At 55.9% G+C, this 17,396-nt stretch overlaps 3 protein-coding genes across 6 annotated transcripts in view; all 3 read left to right on the top strand.

The window, feature by feature from the left end:
* The window catches only part of NUTF2 (nuclear transport factor 2), a 15,002-nt gene extending 12,537 nt beyond the window's left edge, over positions 1–2,465 (top strand). Inside the window, exon 3 of the mRNA XM_081807874.1 lies at positions 1,903–2,465. Coding sequence (XP_081664000.1) covers positions 1,903–2,069 — 167 coding nt within the window. The 3' untranslated portion in view covers positions 2,070–2,465. The remainder of the gene's footprint in view (positions 1–1,902) is intronic.
* A 1,733-nt stretch (positions 2,466–4,198) lies between these two features.
* EDC4 (enhancer of mRNA decapping 4) lies at positions 4,199–15,523 on the top strand. 4 transcript variants are annotated; one of them, XM_006730100.3, is made up of 29 exons: positions 4,200–4,470; positions 6,986–7,142; positions 7,476–7,587; positions 7,883–7,982; positions 8,249–8,438; positions 8,519–8,666; positions 8,753–8,857; positions 9,184–9,293; positions 9,404–9,487; positions 9,581–9,676; positions 9,766–9,868; positions 9,987–10,167; positions 10,260–10,332; positions 10,440–10,531; positions 10,610–10,797; positions 10,890–10,999; positions 11,091–11,244; positions 11,543–11,976; positions 12,061–12,165; positions 12,251–12,403; positions 12,493–12,529; positions 12,664–12,841; positions 12,956–13,111; positions 13,217–13,332; positions 13,431–13,596; positions 13,683–13,869; positions 13,967–14,186; positions 14,576–14,739; positions 14,974–15,523. In XM_006730100.3, the coding sequence occupies exons 1-29, from the start codon at positions 4,386–4,388 to the stop codon at positions 15,164–15,166; spliced, it is 4,197 nt and encodes a 1,398-aa protein (XP_006730163.1). In that variant the 5' UTR covers positions 4,200–4,385; the 3' UTR covers positions 15,167–15,523. The 4 variants fall into 4 exon arrangements, with proteins under 4 accessions (XP_081663523.1, XP_006730163.1, XP_081663525.1 ...); XM_081807399.1 differs by having other exon boundaries at positions 11,088–11,244; XM_081807398.1 differs by having other exon boundaries at positions 10,598–10,797; positions 11,088–11,244.
* Positions 15,524–15,666: 143 nt separating this feature from the next.
* NRN1L (neuritin 1 like) lies at positions 15,667–17,396 on the top strand. The gene is made up of 3 exons (XM_006730113.3): positions 15,667–15,998; positions 16,765–16,897; positions 17,027–17,396. The coding sequence occupies exons 1-3, from the start codon at positions 15,908–15,910 to the stop codon at positions 17,310–17,312; spliced, it is 510 nt and encodes a 169-aa protein (XP_006730176.1). The 5' UTR covers positions 15,667–15,907; the 3' UTR covers positions 17,313–17,396.

Raw genomic sequence — 17,396 nt, 5'->3', positions numbered from 1 at the left:
CTCTGTCAAATAAATAAATAAATAAAATCTTAAAAAAAAAAAAGATTATTTGAGTGTGCGAGTGGGGGGAGGGACAGAGGAAGGGAGAGAGAGAGAAAAAGAGAAAATCTTCAGAACGCTCCCCACTGAGCGCAGAGCCTGACATGGGGCTCGATCTCACGACCCATGAGATCACGACCTGAGCAGAAATCATGAGTCGGACACTTAACCAACTGAGCCACCCAGGTGCCCCCAGACATAGACTATTCCTGTTGTTACAGAAAGTACTATTGGAGAGTACTGGTCTAGAGCCTTTTTGGAAAAGGGACAAGAGGTATAGGAGCAGGGTGGAGCTGTGATGCCAAGCTACTGGGCCTTTGCACTGCCCTGAGGTGTAAGTGGGCTTTCTGTAGGCAGCTGGACCCAGAGGGGCCCGCTGGGTGCTGAGTCGCAGTCACCTGCTGGAGTCCATGCTGCCACTCCCTGAGCTGGCTGCTGGCTCCTCCACCTGCTGAGCAAAGCAGATTCCTGGAACTCCTGCTTCTCTTTGCACTTTCCTTTCTTTTTCTCAAGACCTGTCCTCTTCAAAGCCTTTAGCTCCTCAGTCCCCCAAGAACTCTCCCAGGAACTCGTACCCATTGTGCTCCAGCAGACTGAAGCCAGATTCTTAGTTTCTGAAAAGCCTCTCCTCCTTCCTAAAGCAGGACAAATTGGTTGTCCCTTGACCAGGTCCCAGTCTCCTGGGCTTGTGTCACCGTGGGGCTCTGAAGGTCTGTATGCCTTCTCCCTAGGCTAGGTGGAGCCTCCTGAGTCAAATACAAGGACAGAGAGAGGGAGCCTCTAGGCCTCTGCCATGGACCCATGGATCCAGAGGGACCTACCTTCTGGCCTGCACTTTGCTGTCCGTTTTTCCTGCCTGCCCAACATACCCTGCCCAGAGTTTGTGCTCAAATAGGCCCTTTTGGGTGAAGAGGTCTCTCCAGGGGGCTCAGTGCCCACTTTCCAGGCTAGGGTCAGTATTCCTTGCCCATTCCTACGTGGCTTCAGGTTCATTCTGGTGTTCCTGTCCAACTCAGAACCCCAAAAAACTGATTTGCCTTCTTGCTGATGATAACTCCCAGAAAACCCAGCAGTGTTAGAGGCCGAGGTGGTTAACTGGGCTTCTACCCTAACTAGGCTTTATCCTGGTCTTCTGCAGTTTGGCTGAAGGTGTTTTGCCTTTCTTTTCTCGTTGCAATTGTTGTATATATGACATGACAGGAAACATCACCTGGTGGCATTGCTTCGTTTTTGCTCTGTAGAGCTGTGATTACAGTGTGAATTCAGTTTTGAGGCTTTTCTCACCTACCTGGTCACAGTCAGTATTAGCTGTAGTTTCTCCTAATTGGACTAACTGGCATAGTAATCAGACAGATACTAAGACTGTTTAGTTTTTAGGTACTATAAGTTACGTGGTGAGCACTGCAGAAGTCTTTCAAATTGATCACCGTGCCTAGATTTTTTTTTTTTTTTTTTTTTTTTATTCATGAGAGACAGAGCGAGAGAGAAAGGCAGAGGGAGAAGCAGGCTCCCAAGGAGCAGGGAGCCCGATGCGGGACTCGATCCCAGGACCCTGAGATCATGACCCGAGCCGAAGGCAGACGCTTAACCATCTGAGCCACCCAGGCACCCGATCACCGTGCCTAGGGACATGAGCTCAGAGCAGGTCCTTTCTCTGCTCTGTTGCAATAGCTAACTGGTGACTTACTCGGCAGTTTGAGTGCATGCAGCAGTGTGAGCTGCCATCCATAGCCCCTGTGTGCCCAGTATGTTGTATCAATTCACATTCACAAGTATCCCTTGGCTATACTGGAATTTAAGTCCAAGACAGTAGGGTCTGATCCCAAAGTCAGCATTCTTTTGTCCTGTTCCCCTACCACTGAACTACCTTCCTGTTCTTTGGCCCACTAACTGAATCATTTTCTTTCTCCTCACAGGCTGATGAAGACCCCATCATGGGGTTCCACCAGATGTTCCTATTAAAGAACATCAACGATGCTTGGGTTTGCACCAATGACATGTTCAGGCTTGCCCTGCACAATTTTGGCTGACCTCCTCCCAGCCAGGCACTCATGCTGTTTCCTCCTCCCTCCTCTTCCTGATACTATTCACACTCCTCCAGATGCCCCAAATATCATACACAAACGAGCAGGGCCGCGGCGGGAGCGGGCGCAGCGCGCTGCTACCGAGGTATTGTGCATGATGTTTGGATGCTAGACTAGTTGCATCTGACAGGAGAAGTTTGTGTTGTACCAGCGCATGCCTTGGAAAGACTTAAGTAATGCAAAAGGTTGTCTTTTTTTTTTTTTTTTTTTTAATCTACTGACAAGTTGCTCTAGTAACCCAAAGAAGTGAAGGAGAAAGCAGCTGCCTCACCGCCCAGATATTGATTTGTTCGGATGTTTCAATGCCTCATGATACAATAAAACCACAAAATTTTCTTAACAGTTTAAATTGTTTTAATTAGTTTAATAGTTGGCTGGGCATCAGTAATCACCCTGCCCCATTGGCTCTCTCATGTCTCACCTTCCCACCTCTCCCCCAACTCAGCAATACCTGTTGCAAAGAGAAAACTGCTGAAGCAGCACTCCCAGCTAGCTTCTCTCAGAAGCCCTGTAGGGCATAGTATTCCCCACCTCAGTCCCCCTGGTCTTGGAAAACTGAACTGCAGACAGAGCTCAGGTCCGGCCCAAAGCTTCCTTTGCACTGAAGCCTCTGCAGTCAGTTCTGATGACTCCTACATTGGGTAGGATCAGGGCTCTGGTAATAGAGATGATCTAGAATCCCACTGAAAGTGACTCATCAGGTTCAGGTGCTCTGGACTGAGGCCTCAGCAAAACTACCCTGTATAAAATGAGCAAAGGTTTGAGGAGAGGATCCTGTTCTACCCCCCAGAACGGTCAGGATCACATCCAGGGTACCCCACAAACCCCAAGCCAAGCAGAGGGCAACTCAGATTTTGTCCCACCTGCTTTGGATATCATTGCCCGGAGGTGAATGCCCAGAACGCCCAGCCTCCATTGCCCACAGAGCCAGGCCCAGTTGGGTTGGAGTATAGACTTAGAGTTACGAAAGTAGGCAATCAGAGTCTGAGTTTGAGGGATTTGTGCTCTGGGATTTCTCACCCCTCAGACATCTGCAAGGCATCTCTAAGCCTCCTGCTTCCTCTCTCACCACACACACACACCTTCACATTGTTTTCAAGTCCCAGGAAATCTTAACTGTTGGGGCAGTTTCTGCTTCTCACTTTGGGGGAGAGAGGCCTTGCCCATTGCAGAACTAGCCCTTTAGCCCTGAGACCTCTGGTGGTATAAACCTGGTGGCAAGGTAGCAACCAGAAGCTAGAACCAAACCCAGGTCTTGGGCTGGTGCCCTGTTAGGGGTTTCAGGGTTGGTGAGGGCACCACAGTTATGCCTGACCTGCACTCCCCCTTCCTTCCTGCACTATGGATGGAGGCCAAGGACTCCTCAGACCCCCACAAGTTGTCGGGATACACTGAGCACAGGACTGGATGATGTGCTGTTTTTAGAAGGCCACAAATTCAGGAGATTTCAGTGGGACTGATTTAGGATGCTGTGTGTTTGGGGAGTGGGGGTTGGGAGAGAGGTAGGTGCCTCTTACACCACCCTGTATAAAATCTGCAATACAGCTTCTTCCATGTACCTGTGCCTGAAATTTCTGCAATAAAGAGGTGTTTGTAAACTCTGGTTTCTTTCTTCCTGCCTGAGGGTGTCAGGCCTGGGTGGGCAGGGGATGCTGGGGGACATTAACAATGTGATGTTCATGGTTTGACCATCTCCCCTTGCAATTCCTTGGCTTATGATTCCCCTGAGACCTTGGGTTGCCCTGCCCCATTTCCCCAAAGGGAAACCTAGGCTCGTACCAATTCATCTTCTTCCTTGGTAGGGTCTTAGGGACTGTAACCTGGGCGGCTGAGTTGATCCAGTTCCAGGCCCATCATGAGCCCATGTTCTGGGAATGGACATAGACTGGGCAGGATATCCTGAGCCGAATAGGGGTTTGGGCGGTCCAGTACGTGGACATTTGCTCTACCTCAGCCCTGAGGAACGCCCGTTGACCAAGGGGTCCAGGAGCAGCGAAGCTTCCGCCCCCCAGCCCGGAACCTTTCTTCTCCACCCCGCGCGGGTTCCGGGAGCCGGCGCTCCGGCGGGCCGGAAGTGGAGGCGGTTGGTGGGGCCGGTGGGGTACACGGACGCGGCGCGGGCGGCGGTTTGCTGGCTGCGGGTGGACGGAGTCGAGTGACCGGTGTCCTGGTGCCTGGTCCCGGCAGGGCTGTGCGCGGCTGCACCGTGCGCGTCGGCAGCGAAACGAACGCGGCGCGGACGAGGCGCCCGCGGCTGGGCCCATGGCCTCCTCCTGCGCGAGCATCGACATCGAGGACGCCACGCAGCACCTGCGGGACATCCTCAAGCTGGACCGGCCCGCGGGGGGTGAGCCGGGACAGCGGGGGTGGGCCTTTGGCGAGCGGGCAGAAGGGCGGCGCGGACCTCAGGGTCCGCAGGTCCCTCAGGACCCATACCGCATCTTCCTGGCTGATGAGGTAAGACGAGGGTTGGAGCAGTAAATTCCTGAGCGTGCCCCACAAGGGTGCAGATCCCTTCTCATCCCGGTGCCAGGCCGTTGTGCCTCGTCCTTCAGCGTCTCTGCTGAAGGTGAGGTTCCTTCTTTCAATCCGCAGGGGCCCCTTCCTGTCCTGGCTCCAAGGTCTGAAGTGTTCCTGGGACTAGCTCAGGTTCCCCATCCTTATGCCATATAGTTCAGAGGCCGAGTTCTGGGTCTAGACCTAAGCACTGTGCTGAGGAGCCACTGGTCACCCTCTGCAAGTTGCCCTTTACTCTGGAATACAGACTCCAGGCCTGCTGTTCTAAAATTGATTTTCAGGAGGCAGGTGACCACCCCCGTTTTATGTCCTTTCTGGGATTAAAGCAAATCACAGACTGCACGGCCCTGATTGGATTAGGCTACAAACATCTGCAAGCACTAGTTTATATTTCCATTCATTTAGACTTTACATGGGCTTGCAGTGATACCTCAGAGCTGCTCCTGCCCTCAAAGAGCCCCCAGGACATAGAGAACTAATGAGGTTGTAATATAATGCTGTTGTCAATGGAAAAAAAAAAAAAAGGAGTAATTTGGTACTGTGATGGAAACAGGGTACTGAGGTTGGGGCTGGAGAGTGCCTGAGAACAGATTTGAGAGAGAAGACAATGTTCAGGCTAGGTGTTAATAATATGAACAGGTGATTCGGTGTCAGGAATGGCACTCTGCAAAGAAGAAATAGCATGTGTGAAGGCACCAGTTTCCTGACAGGTCTGGGGACCTGTGAAAAGTTGTAGTGGTTGAAAGACCAGCTGGTGATGGTGGTGTGGGGTATGCAGTGGCCACAGCTGAGAATTGGTGTTTCTTCAAACCCTGTTCTTAAACTTGCTGGGAGGCCCAAACTAGCTGCTTTTGAAAGCAGGCACTGGTGCTCACACTGGGTGGGTTTAGCTACCCCTTGCCACCTGGGGAAAATCCATCTGCGGCCTGAAACCACTGAGCACTTTGCCCCACACCTGGAGTCTGTGCTCCCTTTACTTGTGAGCTTGGCTTAGACCTCTCATGCTCATCAGCTCTGTGAAGACTAGAATGCTCAAAGGTTTGGTAGAGTCTGGCATGGCCAATATTTTGCAGATTGTTTGTCCTCGTGGTAGCCTGCCTGGGAGGGAGAGTGGCCAGCTTACCCCTGAGCAGCTAAAGTGTCTCTGATCCAAGTGAAGTGGCCTGGAGGTTTTCCACTTAATTCCTTATATGTTGATTGGTACTTAATTGCCCCATTTGCCAAATAGCTCTTTTTTGTCTCCTCTGGAGGCACTGGAGGACCATGTCAGATGCCAGACTATTTTATGACTAGAAACTTGCCATGTTTTTCAGTGTGGAGCCCTAGTCTCCTTGTCACCTGGGAGTTTTAGGGTGGTATCCGAGCCTATGAGGGTGCTTGAAATAGCCAACGGCAAGCAACTGAAATGCTGCCTTTCCTGACTACACACCTTATCCTAGAGTTTCTCTCCATTGTCCAGCTCCTTCGTGTCCATTCTTTCTGAGGTTACCTGCCCAAGGTGGCTTCTTCTGAGCCATTTCTTTGAGGGGCTGGTTTCTTTCTTTCTTACTCCTACATCTTACCAGTGTCCTTTCATGCCTTGGGAGCCCATCTTCCCTTCTCTACCATCTGCCACTGTCTTGGTCTAGGACCTGGTATCTCTTACCTGGATTCTTAACTATCCTACATGCTGCTTTAGAGCAGTCATTCTTCTGGCCATAGCAGACCAGGTCACCTTCCCGTTTAAAACTCTGTGTGGCTCTCAATGCCACAGGGAGAATTTAAGCACCCAAGCTTCATATCTCAGACCTCTGTGGCTTGTCTTTCCTCCATCTTTCCTATGTTTGTGTGTTCCAGCCACACTGGCTCTGATGGACCTCCTTTTATGAAGTCTGTCCTGACCCTTCCCATGCTTTCCCTCAAGTACAGAGTCCCTCTGTGCTAATCTGGGCCTAAATATTAATTGGCTTCACAGGGTTCTTGATGGCTTTACTCCAAAAACATGCATGTCTTTGGTCCTTGCAGACATTGTGTCAACCATCAGTGTTTATGGAACAAAAGATGAACCAAGGGTACTCCTCCTCACTGACATGGCTCCCTGTTTTGTTTTGTTTTGTTTTTTAAGATTTTATTTATTTATTTGACAGAGAGAGCACAAGCAGGGGGAACCACAGAGGGAGAGGGAGAAGCAGGCTCCCCACTGAGCAGGGGACCCTGGGATCCTGACCTGAGCCAAAGGCAGACGCTTAACTGACTGACCCCCCAGGTGTCCCGAGGACCTCATGGTTCTTAAATGAAGTTCTGCAGGAGGAGAGGCCAGTGGGCAGGTGGAACAACCTCAACAGAGTGGACCTTTCTGTCCCCAGGTCCCAGTGCAGAGAGCCAGCGGCCATCTAATGCCTACAATGGGGATCTCAATGGGCTTCTTGTCCCAGACCCCCTCTGCTCAGGTGATGGTACTTCAGCAAACAAGCCTGGTCTCCGGGCCATGCCACCTATTAACCTTCAGGAAAAGCAGGTCATGTGAGTGTCTGGGAAATGGCAATGGTGGTGTTGGGGTCCTTGGGGTGGTGTACTTAACCACATTATATTTGTACTAGGATGAGGGGCAAGGACAAGCTCAAGAGCTTGGGCTGGATCTGAAGTCTGGGCTTCCATTTTAGCATGGAAATAGGCCCATTACTAAGGAGGGAGGTGAGCAAAGGGAGCTGTGGGTATGGGGACCAGTGGACCAGGCAGAGTTGAGCATCTGGACTTGACACCTTCACCAGAGTGGTTGTATTCTCTCCCCCTTCCAACCCTGCCCATTGAGACTTTGCGGGAACAGGAGTCAAGCTTGTGCACCCCTCCCCCTAGCTGCCTCACAGGAGATGACAGCTCTACATGCATCGGGATTTTGGCCAAGGAGGTGGAGATTGTGGCTAGCAGTGACTCTAGCATCTCAAGCAAAGCACGGGGCAGCAACAAGGTGGGCACCACGACGTTGTGGCATGTATGGCGGATGTGGGCACATTAAGCCTCTCCCTCCCCTCCCATGCTGCCAGTTATTGTGATGATCACCTTGACAGGTAGTGTGCCTCAGTCTCAGGAAGCCAGGGTTAGCGGCCAAATCTCTGTGGGAATCTGGCCCCAAGAGTTGTGAATAGGTGGCTGGGCTCACACATGTGGCTCTCGTATCCCCAGGGATGCTGGAGATCAACTAGGCCCTGATAAATCTACCCTAGCCCTCAGCCTCTACGACCTTCTTCATCCTTTGTTCTCAGGTGAAAATCCAGCCTGTGGCCAAGTATGACTGGGAACAGAAATATTACTATGGCAACCTGATAGCTGTGTCCAACTCCTTCTTGGCCTATGCCATTCGGGGTGAGTAGGGGCAGGAGAGAGGAGGGAGGTGTTCTGCTAGAAGCCCCAGAGATGCAGATCCAGTGTCAGACCACTCAGCCCACTCAGCTCTTAGGGTACAATAGAAGGCTTGTCTATCCTGCCTCCACCTCTGACAGGCCTTGGGGAGCTGAGGGGAAAACTGAGCTTGAGACTGGTAGTGGCAAAGAGGCAGGCAAGGGCAGGGCTTCTCTGCTGCTGCCCGGGCCTGGATACTTCCTCAGGACCTCCCGCTCTTCTGATTCCAGCTGCCAACAACGGCTCGGCGATGGTGCGGGTGATCAGTGTCAGCACTTCAGAGCGGACCCTGCTCAAGGGCTTCACAGGCAGTGTGGCTGATCTGGCCTTTGCACACCTCAATTCCTCACAGCTGGCCTGCCTGGATGAGGCAGGCAACCTGTTCGTGTGGCGCTTGGCTCTGGTTAATGGCAAAATTCAGTATCCTTTCTCTGGGGCGGGGTGGGGGCTACCAGACAAACCTCATCATCCACCTGTTTAGCCCTTAACACCGTGCTCAGAGAAGAGATCTTGGTCCACATCCAGCAGCCAGAGGGCACAGCACTGAACCACTTCCGCAGGATCATCTGGTGCCCCTTCATCCCGGAGGAGAGTGAGGACTGCTGTGAGGAGGGCAGCCCCACGGTGGCCCTGTTGCACGAGGACCGGGTGAGGGAACCAGGCATGGGGGGAGAGAAGGGTTCAGAGAAGCCATGGTGTGGGCAGGGGCTGAACACTCACCTTGTACCCTCCAGGCTGAGGTGTGGGATCTGGACATGCTCCGTGCCAACCACAGCACCTGGCCTGTGCGTGTCAGCCAAATCAAGCAAGGCTTCATCGTGGTAAAAGGCCACAGCACTGTAAGCCTGCCACTGACTGCCCCCCTGCCCTCCCGTTTCTTTATGCCCCTCATCTCTTCCTTGAACCTTCAGCTGCGCAGGCAGGTTTACTGGCACTCTGCCCATGGGAACTCTGAACACAAAGTGACCCTTACCTATAGAGTGCACACCTAACCTGCTGAACCCTGCGAGGCTGGTCTTCTCTACAGCCCCTCATTTAGTGAGGCTTTGATACAGACATACACATCCACTGTGGGTCAGCTCAGCTCACTGCCATCCTCACCGGAGAAGGGCTTGCTCCCACCACTAGTCAGGTGGCAAAGCAAGGCTCTTTGGGTTCTTCCCAGTGCCTGAGTGAAGGGGCCCTCTCACCTGATGGGACTGTCCTGGCTACTGCAAGCCATGATGGCTTTGTCAAGTTCTGGCAGATCTACATTGAGGGGCAGGATGAGCCAAGGTAAGGCAGGGCCTGAGGGACCAAGACCCCCCCCCCTGAGGGACCAAGCGAAGTAGCCCCCAGGTGAGGACAAGATCATCCACTCATGTCCCTTGTCTGCCTCCTTGCAGGTGTCTGCATGAATGGAAACCTCATGATGGGCGGTCCCTTTCCTGCCTCCTGTTCTGTGACAACCACAAGAAACAGGACCCTGAGTGAGTGAGTGGGCAGGCAGGCGGGTAGAGGGCTGGACCTTGGTTCTCCAGTAGGGGGCCCAGCCAGCTATTCGATGCCTTGCTGCTTTGCAGAGTCCCTTTCTGGAGGTTCCTCATCACTGGTGCTGACCAGAATCGGGAGCTCAAGATGTGGTGCACGGTGTCCTGGACCTGCCTCCAGACCATTCGGTAAGCAGAGGCTGAGCAGGGGCAGCAGGGTGACAGATTGGGCTCTTTCCACTTTCTGTCTCATTAATCCTGCCTCCCCGGCCCCACAGCTTCTCCCCAGATATCTTCAGCTCAGTGAGTGTACCCCCCAGCCTCAAGGTTTGTCTGGACCTCTCAGCAGAATACCTTATTCTCAGCGACGTGCAACGGAAGGTAGGCTCTCGTGGGGACAGCCTGGGCAGAGCTGGTATCGTCAGGGAGGCAGGGGTGTTGGGCACAGCCCCAGCACTCCCAGCCTCTGAGCCCAGCTGTGAGTGTACTGTGTGTGCAGGTCCTCTATGTGATGGAACTGCTGCAGAACCAGGAGGAAGGCCGTGCCTGCTTCAGCTCAATCTCTGAGTTCCTGCTCACCCATCCTGTGCTGAGCTTCGGTATCCAGGTTGTGAGTCGCTGCCGACTGCGGCACACTGAGGTTCTGCCTGCCGAGGAGGAGAATGACAGCCTAGGGGCTGGTGAGCTGCTCAGGGTCAGGGAACATGTTTGTCTGTAGCGAAGTGTGGAGGCATAGAGGGCCAGGGCTTAATTGCCCGCGCTGTCTTCGTAGATGGGACCCACGGAGCTGGTGCCATGGAGTCTGCAGCTGGTGTGCTCATCAAACTCTTTTGTGTGCATACTAAGTGAGTGTGTTGGGGAATCTGACCTGTGCCCTGTCTGTGCCCCTCTCCACCCTACTGATGTTGGCCTCTTTGAGCTCTCTCCCATGCTCACCCTTCTCTGCCTGTAGGGCCTTGCAGGATGTGCAGATCCGTTTCCAGCCGCAGTTGAACCCTGATGTGGTGGCCCCGCTCCCCACCCACACTGCCCATGAGGACTTCAGTGAGTGAGGTGTAAGAGGGAGGCAGGTTAGACTGACCAGGGTCTGAGATCTGACTCAAGTGGCAGCTTTCCCCACAGCATTTGGAGAGTCTCGACCTGAACTGGGCTCTGATGGCCTGGGGTCATCTACCCAAGGCTCCCAGCCCGACCCCCGACGCATAGTGGAGCTGCCTGCGCCCGCTGACTTCCTCAGTCTGAGCAGTGAGACCAAGCCCAAGCTGATGACACCTGACGCCTTCATGACACCTAGCGCCTCCCTGCAGCAGGTGTGCTGGGGGAGGGGTGTGGGGCGCAGGGCAGGGGGCCCCCGGACCGCCCCACGTGCAGGCCACAGCCTTACTCTCCTGCATCTCCCCAGATCACTGCATCCCCCAGCAGCTCCAGCTCCAGCTCCAGCCCCAGCTCCTCCTCTCTTACAGCTGTGTCTGCCATGAGCAGCGCCTCAGCTGTGGAGCCGTCCTTGCCCAGGTGAAGCGACGGTCAGAGTTGGGGGATGGCGGGGGCTGGTGCCAGGTGATGCCAAGCTCTGGCTGCTACACCTCCGCCTTCCTGCCAGCAGGCCGCCTGAGGAGCTGACCTTGAGCCCCAAGCTGCAACTGGATGGCAGTCTGGCGCTGAGCAGCAGCAGTGGCCTGCAAGCAAGCCCACGCAGCCTCTTGCCCAGCCTGCTCCCAGGGCCAGCTGACAAACTGACTCCCAAAGCACCTGGGCAGGTGTGTGTGTGGGTGTGTATGAAGTGCAGGGTGGCAGGTATGTGGTAGTGGGAAGCTTGGTGGCACTTTCCTCCCACAGCACCTGAGGTCTTTCACTGAGGTCATCCCAGCCTCCCCTGTTCCCTGGAGGGCAGCTTCTCAGCCTGTATCCATCCCCACCTCCTCTCCTCCTGGGCTGTGGGAGTTTTGACCTGAATCCCCCTTCTCCATTGTCCCGTCGCTGCAGACGTCAGGCCTCTTCTGTGTGCCCCCCACCCCCACACCCCACCACCTAAGCCCCATCTTTGCTCCGCCTCAGGTGCCTACTGCTGCCTCTGCACTGTCCCTGGAGCTACAGGAAGTGGAGCCCTTGGGGCTACCCCAGGCTTCTCCCAGCCGCACCCGCTCCCCTGATGTTATCTCCTCAGCTTCCACTGCCCTGTCCCAGGACATCCCTGAGATCGCCTCTGAGGCCCTGTCCCGTGGTTTTGTCTCCTCTGCTCCTGAGGGTCTTGAGCCAGACAGTATGGCCTCAGCTGCCTCAGCGCTACACCTGCTGTCCCCACGGCCCCGGCCGGGGCCCGAGCTTGGCTCCCAGCTTGGCCTGGATGGAGGCCCTGGGGATGGGGATCGGCATAGTACCCCTTCCCTTTTGGAGGCAGCATTGACCCAGGAGGCCACAGCCCCTGACAGTCAGGTCTGGCCTACGGCACCAGACATTACTCGTGAGACCTGCAGCAGCCTAGCAGAGAGGTGAGGAACCTGGGAGGGGAACGTGTGCTGGTGGGAGGGGTTTCAGGTAGAGTCATCCGCTGTTGAGTTGGCCTGTTCCTTCAGTCCCAGGAATGGCCTCCAGGAGAAGCACAAGAGCCTGGCCTTCCACCGCCCACCTTATCACCTGCTGCAGCAGCATGACAGCCAGGACGCCAGTGCTGAGCAAAGGTGGGTACCACCCTACACTGTTCCTCTCATGAGGGAGGGCCCGCAAGTGGGTCGGGGCTGATTTTTCTCCCTCCCCTTTTCACAGTGACCATGACGATGAGGTGGCTAGCCTTGCCTCTGCCGCAGGAGGCTTTGGCGCCAAAGTTCCCCCTCCACGGCTACCGGCCAAGGACTGGAAGACCAAGGGTTCTCCTCGAGCCTCACCCAAGCTTAAGAGAAAGGGCAAGAAAGATGACGGGTAGGGGGTGGGGTCCTGTGGCCCGGGAGAGGGGTGGTCCTCCGGCTGCCCTGCGTGACATGGCCTGAGGTGCTGCTTGTCCATGGCAGGGATTCGGCTGTGGGATCCCGGCTCATGGAGCACCAGGTAAGTGAAGTAACGGCCTTTCTATTTCTGAGACTTCTCCCTGTGAGGATGGGGGAGAGCTCTGGGCCATTCCCTGGTCTGGTGCGTGGGAATGTATGGGGCAGGCATCACCTGCCTGTCGGTGCTCTTGGCAGGTGGCAGAACCTCCTGAGGACTGGCCAGCACTGATCTGGCAACAGCAGAGGGAGCTGGCAGAGCTGCGGCACAGCCAGGAAGAATTGCTGCGGCGTCTTTGCAGCCAGCTTGAAGGCCTGCAGAGCACTGTCACGGGCCACGTAGAACGCGCCCTGGAGTCACGGCATGAGCAGGAGCGTATCCTTACGGGTCATGGCCCGGCATGGCATAGGGGTGGGGACGGCAGCAGCATTCTTGGCCCAGGAAGGGATGTGGGACCTGCCCCAGGCCTATTCCTTAGCTACAGTGCAGAGCGGCGGCTGGAGCGGGCACTGGCTGAGGGGCAGCAGCGGGGTGGGCAGCTGCAGGAGCAGCTGACCCAACAACTGTCCCAGGCACTGTCTTCGGCTGTAGCTGGGCGACTGGAGCGCAGCCTGCGGGATGAGATCAAGAAGACGGTGCCTCCGTGTGAGCTGGGCGTGGAGACTTCTGGGTGGGCCAGGTGGGAGTGGGGCTTCCTGTCTGCCAAGCTGCCTTTTGTGGCTCCACCTATTCCTCCTGGTCCTGCCACAGGTGTCTCCAGGAGCCTGGAGCCAGTGACAGGCCAGCTGAGCAGCTCAGTGGCCACCAAGCTCACAGCCGTGGAGGGTAGCATGAAAGAGAGTATCTCCAAGCTGCTAAAGTCCAAGGTGCTATAGGGCCCGAGATGCGGGAGGTTGGTGGTTGGTGGGCCTGGTCATGCCAACTTGGGCTTAGCCTTTCAACTCAGACCTCCCTCTACCCCCAGAACCTGACAGATGCCATTGCCCGAGCAGCTGCAGACACGTTACAGGGGCCGATGCAGGCCGCCTACCGTGAAGCCTTCCAGAGTGTGGTGCTGCCAGCCTTTGAGAAGAGCTGCCAGGCCATGTTCCAGCAGATCAATGATAGCTTCCGACTGGGCACGCAAGAGTGTGAGTGGGGTCATATGCCTCACGGTGGGAGGGGCTGCCCCTCTCCCCCTACCATCCCTCTCATGGCCTCTGTGGTCGCCTTCCAGACTTGCAGCAGCTGGAGAGCCACATGAAGAGCCGGAAGGCGCGAGAACAGGAGGCACGGGAGCCTGTGTTGGCCCAGCTGCGGGGCCTGGTCAGCACACTGCAGGGCGCCACTGAGCAGATGGCGGCCACCGTGTCCAGCAGCGTCCGGGCTGAGGTGCAGCACCAGCTGCACGTGGCTGTGGGCAGGTGTGTGGTTTGGGCAGGGTATTGGGCAAGGTGCCGGGTTTGGAAAGTGCCAGACCAGACTTCCTGTCTACCTCATCTCCCTCACTTCCCTTTGCAGCCTGCAGGAATCCATTTTAGCACAGGTACAGCGCATCGTTAAGGGCGAGGTGAGTGTAGCCCTCAAGGAGCAGCAGGCCACCGTGACATCTAGCATCATGCAGGCCATGCGTTCAGCTGCTGGCACGCCTGTCCCCGCTGCCCACCTCGACTGCCAGGCCCAGCAAGCCCATATCCTGCAGCTGCTGCAGCAGGGCCACCTCAATCAGGCCTTCCAGCAGGTATGCCAGGCAGTAGGTCCAGGTAGGGTCAGGCGTCTCCTGACAGGGCCCACATACCATACCCTACCTGCCAGGCTCTGGGTGGTCTGGCCGCAGTACACTGTTCTTGATTCTCTTTGGCTTCAGGCCGTTTCCCCTTCTTTCCCCTCTGCCTGGACCCTTTCGAAATTTCTACCTCTGCTTACCTTGCTTCATGACCACTCCTCTTAGGAAACCTTTCCTGATCCCCCAGAGTAACAACACAGTTCTCTAGTACTGTCTCTGGGCTCCTGAGCATCCCCCCTCTGGAGCCCTCAGTACCCTCCTCTGGTCATCCTCACCCGAACCACACGGCCAGACAAGCAGGTATTCCCTTCTGACCTTAACTATAAACACTCTTCTCTCCCTAGGCCCTGACAGCTGCTGACCTGAACCTGGTGCTGTATGTGTGTGAAACTGTGGACCCAGGGCAGGTTTTTGGGCAGCCACCCTGCCCACTCTCCCAGCCTGTGCTCCTTTCCCTCATCCAGCAGCTGGCCTCTGACCTTGGTACTCGAACTGACCTCAAGCTCAGGTGAGTGGACTCGGGGATCAGGAGACAGGCTGGGGTGAAGGTGGAGGAGCAGTCCAAGCAGAGACTCCTGCCTGACTCTGCTTCCTAATTTTTTCCACCAATCCCCTCTGTCCCCATCCATCTCCGACTTTGAGCCCCCCGCTTTGTCAGCAGTCCTTCTGGGCCTCAGTGCCACCAGGGGGCGCTCCCATCTGCTGGCGCCCACCTTTATCCTGTCCCTTTCTTCCACCACAGCTACCTGGAAGAGGCTGTGATGCACCTGGACCACAGTGACCCCATCACTCGGGACCACATGGGCTCCGTCATGGCCCAGGTGCGCCAGAAGCTCTTCCAGTTCCTGCAGGCTGAGCCACACAACTCACTTGGCAAAGTGGCCCGGCGTCTCAGTCTCATGCTGCACGGCCTTGTAACCCCTAGCCTCCCTTAGCTAAGCCTGCCTTGCCCAGGGGTGGGGAGGCACTGAAGGCCAGTAGACAGGCCTAGGGCAAAAGCAGGGTCATGTCTACTCTTTTACCTGCTCAGGCTCCCACCTCGGGGGTGTTTGAGGGGAGAGCACTGGCTGTGGTCTATAGGCTGTGGTAACCAGCAGGTTTAGGCTGGGCCCAGGGTGGGTATTGTGCCTTCTTGGGTTCTGCCATGCCTGGAGCATGACCCCTGAGATCATGACACCACTTGAGTTGAATTTTCCATGTTCCTTTTTACCTCCGATTTGGATCTTTTTGTTTTTGAAAAACATTGAGAAATTCAATTAAATGCTTTTGGAATAAAATGGAGTATGTGTGTGTTTTTGGTGTACCTTTGATAAGGACCTTTGTTCTCTCTCCCCTCTCTCTTCCCTTTGTGGAGCTCTGCCTAGGCTAACCCAGGTGCCTGGACACCCACCCTCATCTGCACAGCTGCCTTCCCAGATCCCCTCTCCATCTCTGAGACAAGGGCCCTGGGGTCAGCTCTGCAGTTGCCTGTGTCCCCAGCTCTTCTCTCTGGGGTCCCTCCCCTCCTTCCCGGTCTGGGTACTGGGGCGGGGCCGCCAGCTGGCCTTGGGCCCCGCCCCCGGCTCCCATCCAATCACAATCCCTTCTTCCGGGGGCTGGGCCGAAGGGCTGAGCTTCCAAGCTGCTTCCAAGCTGCTAGCTCCAGTACTAGGCTCCCAGCCGGGGATGATGCGGGGATGATGCACAGCTATTGCTCCTGTCAGCACCGCCAGAGACTGCCCCGACCTTCCGGTGTGCTGGGGCTGTTGCTGCTATTGCTACCACTTGGTGAGTGCGGGAGTGCTGGACCCAGCTTAGCGGCTGGGCGGCACACCCTCTTCCCGGTCTAGGTATAGGGCGTGTGAGAGCTGAGGCCCAGCCTTCCTGAACCCTGGGAACCAGGCTGGAGAGGAGGTGCGAGGGCTTCAGGGAGCGGATAATACGTGCCAGTGGCTTCAGGATGCAAAATGGGCATGAACTGACACCTAGTCAAGGGGAAAGGACCCCAAAATTCCACATTGCCCATTCTGGTGAAGGGAGACCTAGGCTCTTGTGAAACCCCCTAGACCAGCCGTGGGACCCCCGAGGCCCTCTCTTAGGGTCTGACCTGGTCTGGCCCCACCTATCCTGCTCTACCTGGCTGAGAACACCTGTCTTTGGGGATGGGGTGGGATGGCCAAGTAAGCTTGTCCAGCCTGCAGGACAGTTAAGGGAGCCCATAGCCCTGGACCCTGCCCCTCTTCTCTGTGTCCTGACTCCTTCACTTGGACCATCCTCACCTGACCTGTCACCCTAGAAGCTCAGAGAAAGAGCCAACCCCTTGGGACAAGACACCTCCTTCCCCCCGCTCTCCACATATCCTGTCCGGGTTGTGCCCAGAGGGGAGCCAGTGCAGGTGGATCCCCAGACATGCCCGTTGGTTCCCGTGGGTGCCTCTGTTTCACGCTGAGTCACGTCCCCCAAGCATATCAAGGTAAACAAGCCCCCAGGGGCTTGGCCATGAAGGGGGGCGGGGCGGCTCGTCCTATCAAACACTCTCCACCCCCACCCCTAGTCCTTGCATCTCCCCTGGCAGCAGCTGCAACGGGCCGAGGGGGCTGTGACACCATATACCAGGGCTTCGCGGAGTGTCTCATCCGCTTGGGGGACGGCATGGGTCTTGGAGGCGAGCTGGAGACTGTCTGCAGGTAAGAGCAGGTGTGAAGACAGCCACCTAACTGTGGGACCCCCCACCACCCTGGGGCCTGAACCTTTCCCTTCCCATTATAAAAACCTCTTTGCCCCACCAAATTATCCTAACTCCAAGCCTTTAACAGGTCTTGGAATGACTTCCACATCTGTGCCTCCCGAGTCCTGTTGCACTGCCCAGAGGAGGCCACCGCTGTGTGGGAGTCACTACAGCAAGAAGCTCGCCGGGCCGCACACCCGGATAACTTGCATGCTCTGTGCGGCACCCCTGTGCGTATTAGGGAGCATGGCACAGGCCCTGAGACCAACCAGGAGACGCTGCAGGCAAGAGCATCTGCACCCACCCCCACCCCGACACCCCCGCTGCTGGCGGCTGCTCTGGCGCTCGCCTGCCTCCTGGGGCCTCTAGCCTAGCCAGTCTGGTGGAGTAGCAGCACCCCTGCCTCCTACCAGGGCTCTGCAGAGTGCTCTTGGCTTTCATTAAAGGTATTTATGTTT

This window comes from Leptonychotes weddellii, chromosome 16 (assembly GCF_054177405.1).
Source record: "Leptonychotes weddellii isolate Sample4059 chromosome 16, ASM5417740v2, whole genome shotgun sequence".
Taxonomy (NCBI): Eukaryota; Metazoa; Chordata; class Mammalia; order Carnivora; family Phocidae; genus Leptonychotes; species Leptonychotes weddellii.
Note: the sequence above shows the minus strand (reverse complement) of the source record. Positions and strands in the feature narration are given on the sequence as shown.

What these genes read in the sequence shown, in the direction of transcription:
- NRN1L (XM_006730113.3), top strand. Translation starts at nt 15,908, where the DNA reads ATGATGCACAGCTATTGCTCCTGTCAGCACCGCCAGAGACTGCCCCGA. An exon ending in GCTGCTATTGCTACCACTTG is followed by an intron (nt 15,999 to 16,764) that starts GTGAGTGCGGGA and finishes CCCCACCCCTAG; the next exon opens with TCCTTGCATCTCCCCTGGCA. An exon ending in GAGCTGGAGACTGTCTGCAG is followed by an intron (nt 16,898 to 17,026) that starts GTAAGAGCAGGT and finishes AGCCTTTAACAG; the next exon opens with GTCTTGGAATGACTTCCACA.
- EDC4 (XM_081807397.1), top strand. Translation starts at nt 4,386, where the DNA reads ATGGCCTCCTCCTGCGCGAGCATCGACATCGAGGACGCCACGCAGCAC. An exon ending in CCCTGTTGCACGAGGACCGG is followed by an intron (nt 8,667 to 8,752) that starts GTGAGGGAACCA and finishes TGTACCCTCCAG; the next exon opens with GCTGAGGTGTGGGATCTGGA. An exon ending in CCAAGCTGCTAAAGTCCAAG is followed by an intron (nt 13,333 to 13,430) that starts GTGCTATAGGGC and finishes CTCTACCCCCAG; the next exon opens with AACCTGACAGATGCCATTGC.